We start from the raw sequence: 5,000 nt of genomic DNA, 5'->3' as shown, positions 1-5,000 counted from the left end.
AAGCATCACCATTATCATTACCAGTATCAACATCAATATACCAGGATAATTGCCACCTTTGAGTTAACTAGGACTACCACTAGCACTACATTGCCATCATCACTAATACAATCATCATAACAATTATTACCACTAATCAATATAAAATCAGTACAGTTAATCTTCATTTTATGGTGCCCCTGCTTATGTTGTTTTGATATGTGTTTTTTCCTTTCTTTTTCTTTATCTTCATGGCTCACTGTTTTTAAACATTATGAGTTTCAGAGTAACTTTATTTTTGAGCTAAGTTTTTGTGAATTAGTGAGCAGTTCTCAGGATTTTGAACACGTCTTGTGCTTTCCTCTCTCCCACTCTACGCCCTTCCATGCTTTGCCTGTTATTGGGGCCGTTTGACACCTTTGCTCCTCTTATGAGATATTGACCTCAAAAATGGCTCTGAAGATGACATCAGATAATGATGAAGACAGCACGAAGTAAAGAAAGCATATCACTTGCTTTGAGCTGTGTTATCCAGTGTTTTGGTAGTGATGTTGCCCTCAACTTTGCAAACAATGTAGGTGAAGAAGATCAAGAAGATAGAGAACCTGGGTTCCCCAGTAAGTAAGTTCCATGCAAGTTATTCTCAAAGCACTGTGTAAGATATGATAATTGTCTCATTTCATGTTATTACATTTTACGGTACAGATTCAGGAATGGAAATCTACCATAAACCGAGGGTTACCTGTACTAGAATTCTCACCAACACTATTAGTGTGACCATTATCATTGTCACCAAAATTACTAACATAATTATTGCCAACAGCATTATCATTTTCAAATTTACAGATACCATGGCTTTTATAATCATCAGTATCACAATCATGATTACCATCAATATCACCTGTTATCATTACCATTGCCATTATTTTATCATCACAAGTCACCATCATCTTTGTCATGATTATCACCATCACACTCATTGCCACTGCCATCATTATCATCAATTTCTTTGGTGCCACTATACTTTAATACCAATAAATCAAGAAGATGAATACCCCTTTTGTCAACAGGCAGTCTTTGCTTTGATGTCAGACGATGCATCCAAGGATGAAAAAGCAGAGAAAAAGGGGTCATGTTACAACCCATGGACAGAGCATGAAGTGTCAGACAAGAGCATTGCAGATTGTGTGGAAGCCATAATTGGAGCCTACCTCCTTGTGTGTGGGAATGAGGCAGCAGCAGCCTTCTTGCATTGGCTTGGAGTTGGCGTTTTCAGGGTAAGAAGAAAAAGAATGAGTGAATGAACCTTACAGATGGCGTTTGAAGTTTCAAATATGGATGAAGTGTGCTTGGCAGTGAAGAAAGAAATAGTGATGGATTGGATTAAAGGGGATATTGATTAATGCATTTGTGTTTATATTTAAGAGTAGATATTTTGATATGTATATCCATGGTTTAGCTGAAAATTAGTGAAAACGATCTGCAAAATATATCAGTAAAATGATTTTATATAAAAGGATAAAGTATATCTTCTGAAAGAAGATCTGAAACAATGATAGTTATAAGAGAAATATGTATGACTCTTGGTATGAAAAGTGTTGCAATATCTAATTATTACTTTGATGTAAAAATTAACAAGTAAATATAAAAACGAGTTGAAACTTTTTCAATAGTTTTAAAATTTATTTCTGTTGATTTACATTTTCCAACGTATATCCCCAGACTTACCCTGTAAAAAATTCTCAGTTGGCATGTAAAGCGAGTACACAAATTTTGATAATGGCATGCATAAAGAATTTTGTTTGTATAAATAAATGAAGAATTTTAGCAAATTAATATTTCATATACTTTTATCTCATGCATATCTTTATCTAGGTAAATCAATTTTATCTAGGTAGTCAGTTTTCTAGATGCTTTTTTTCCTGCTATTTCCAGCTAGATTGCCTTCAGAGATTGTAACTTCTCTGAGTCTTGATAAGTTTAAAAGATCAGCTAACATGTTTTTCTTACGCAATTAGCTGACTTTCTATTCTTTCATTCTTTCTTAGCTGTATCTTGACCTGTGCTGATACCTTTGGTGGTATAAATCTTTAGTTTTTACAGTGTGGCTCTCTATGTAGCTTACTATATAAATAATGATGATAATAAATCACCTTAATGAAGTACAATTTAGAATAACAAAAAATAAATCCACCCTTTATATGCATAAAATGTGCAAAATAATGTTTCCTGATTTATGGAAACCTTAACTTTAACAGTAACTTTCTTGATAAGTTAAACAAAACACTATTTGTTTAAATTATTATTATCAATATTATTATTATTATTATTATTATTATTATTATTATTATTATTATTATTATTGTTATTATTATTATTATTATCATTATCATTATCATTTATTTTATCATTATTATTATCATTATTATTATCATTATTATTATCATTATTATTATTATTATTATTATTATTATTATTATTATTATTATTATTATTATTATTATTATTATTATTATTATTATTATTATTATTATTGTTATTATTATTATTATTAATATTGCTGTTGTTGCTGTTATTATGTAATCATGATAATAATAATAATAATAAAAAAAAAAGTAATAATGATGATTATTATTTTTGTTATTATTACTATTATTATTATGATGATAATAATAATGATAATAATGATAATAATTCTTCTTCTTCTTCTTCTTCTTCTTCTTCTTCTTCTTCTTCTTCTTCTTCTTCTTCTTCTTCTTCTTATTATTATTATTATTATTATTATTATTATTATTATTATTATTATTATTATTATTATTATTATTATTATCATCATCATCATTATTATCATCATTAACCCATCAGCGACGGTTAAAATTTTGTCAAGTTTCCGTATGCGCCGGCTTGTTGGCATGCACTGGCAGTTTCCCCTGTTTGCGCCCGGCTCGATTGGTAGTTTGCGAGCGACATATAGCACCTAAAAGCTTTTATTTTTCAGAAATTTATGAAAATATTAAAATTTTGAAGGTTTACCTTCACTTTAGGTGCCATTGCCTAAAATCTTTACCATATAAATGAAGCCGCTACTAATGGAGGAAAACACCCTCCGTCCGATGAGCCAGTAGCGCGGGAATGGGCATGGCATGATGCCCCCAGCGTTTGGTCCACAACAGCCATGGCATGTACGTACGTGACACCCGGCGCCAATGGGTTAATATTATTATCATTATTATTATTGGTATTATTGCTATTATTATTATTGTTTTTGTTTCTTTGACGATAATGATGATTATTATTGTTGTTGTTATTGTTATTATTGTAATTATAAAGGAATGATAATGAAAATAAAGATGATAATAATAACTTTCAAATTGATAATAATGATCTTGATGTTTATAGTATTGATAATATTAATGATAATAGAATAATAGAAATATTAAAATGTTTATTGTAATTATGATATTTATAATGGTAATAATGATTATTAATACTGCTATTATCATTTTTATCATTACTAATAATGATAGAAATAATAGGAATGGTAAAAAAGATAATACTTCCAATAAAAAATGGTAATGATAATGCTACTACGACTACTACTAATTCTTGTTATTAGTATTCTCTTGTTACTTTTAGTATTCCTTTTATTACCATTATTACCTACTATTACTATTGCTATTACTATTACTGTTACAGTACTATGACAATTAATATTTTTGTTATTATTATTGTTATTATTGTCTTCTGTTTTTTTATTGATCTGATAATTCTGATAATTATAATCATCATTATTTTTATCATTATTGTTATTTTTTTGTTATTATTATTAGTAGTAGTATCATTATTATTATATTTCTTCATATTATTATTGTTATTATTATTGATATTATCATTATTATTATCATTATTATATTTTGTATCAATATGATTATATTATCATTATTTTTATCATTATTGTTATATTTTTATTATTATTATTATTATTATTATTATTATTATTATTATTATTATTATTATTATTATTATTATTATTATTATTATTTTTATTATTATTATTATTACTATTGTTATTACTATCATGTCACCGCTCCACTATTTCCTTATAACTTCATAATTACTTAGTTAATTAAGGTGGAGCAGTCACTTCTCAATAGTACATTGATCACGTTAGTGATACTTTCCTTTTGTCGATTCTTTAGACTTAGATTTTCCATTGCTTCAATAATACGATAATGCTATAGTTCAATATTTACACGGGCACAGATTCACGAGGCAATAACTGAGTGAACGTGAGAGCGACTTGCTACTTGCTTGGCCTTATATACACTCTTAATGCTGACTGGGGTAGTTTTACTAGCCTCTCACAATCCCCTTAAGATCCGTGCTTGATCTTGCCGTAATGAATTGATAATATCTGTGCTTGTCAATAACAATTGTTATCATTGTGACAGTTACATAGAATATATACTCCAATATTATAAAAGGATTGACATAATTACTTACTACCATCCCCATGACATGGAAGGTGCCCTATGACTTGTCAACTTGTTAGTCTATGTGGAACTTTGGAATATTTTTAACTCCCTGTGACAATCATTATCATCATTATTATCATTATTATATTTGGTATCAATATGATTATTATAATTATTTTTGATATTATTGTTATTATTATTATTATTATTATTATTATTGTTATTATTATTATTATTGTTACTATTATTGATATTATTATTATTATTATTATTATTATTATTATTATTATTATTATTATTATTATTATTATTATTATTATTATTATTATTATTATTATTATTGTTATTATTATTATTATTATTATTATTATTATTATTATTATTATTATTATTATTATTATTATTATTATTATTATTATTATTATTATTATTATTATTATTATTGTTATTATTATTGTTATTATTATTGTTGTTGTTGTTGTTGTTGTTATTGTTAATATTAATGTCATTATCATTATTATTGTTATTATTTTATGATTATCACTA

The 5,000-nt window shown here is 26.8% G+C and overlaps 1 protein-coding gene across 1 annotated transcript in view; it reads left to right on the top strand.

Moving 5' to 3' along the window:
• Positions 1 to 5,000, top strand: part of Dcr-2 (Endoribonuclease Dcr-2) — a gene marked incomplete at its 3' end in the record, with an annotated part of 30,421 nt that overhangs the window by 23,592 nt on the left and 1,829 nt on the right. Inside the window, exon 5 of the mRNA XM_070120555.1 lies at positions 1,050 to 1,256. Within this exon, the coding sequence (XP_069976656.1) occupies positions 1,050 to 1,256 (207 nt within the window). The remainder of the gene's footprint in view (positions 1 to 1,049; positions 1,257 to 5,000) is intronic.

Source organism: Penaeus vannamei, chromosome 4, assembly GCF_042767895.1.
Source record: "Penaeus vannamei isolate JL-2024 chromosome 4, ASM4276789v1, whole genome shotgun sequence".
NCBI classification, from domain to species: Eukaryota; Metazoa; Arthropoda; class Malacostraca; order Decapoda; family Penaeidae; genus Penaeus; species Penaeus vannamei.
The sequence above is the reverse complement of the archived record's forward strand: the minus strand, read 5'-3'. Positions and strand labels throughout refer to the sequence as shown.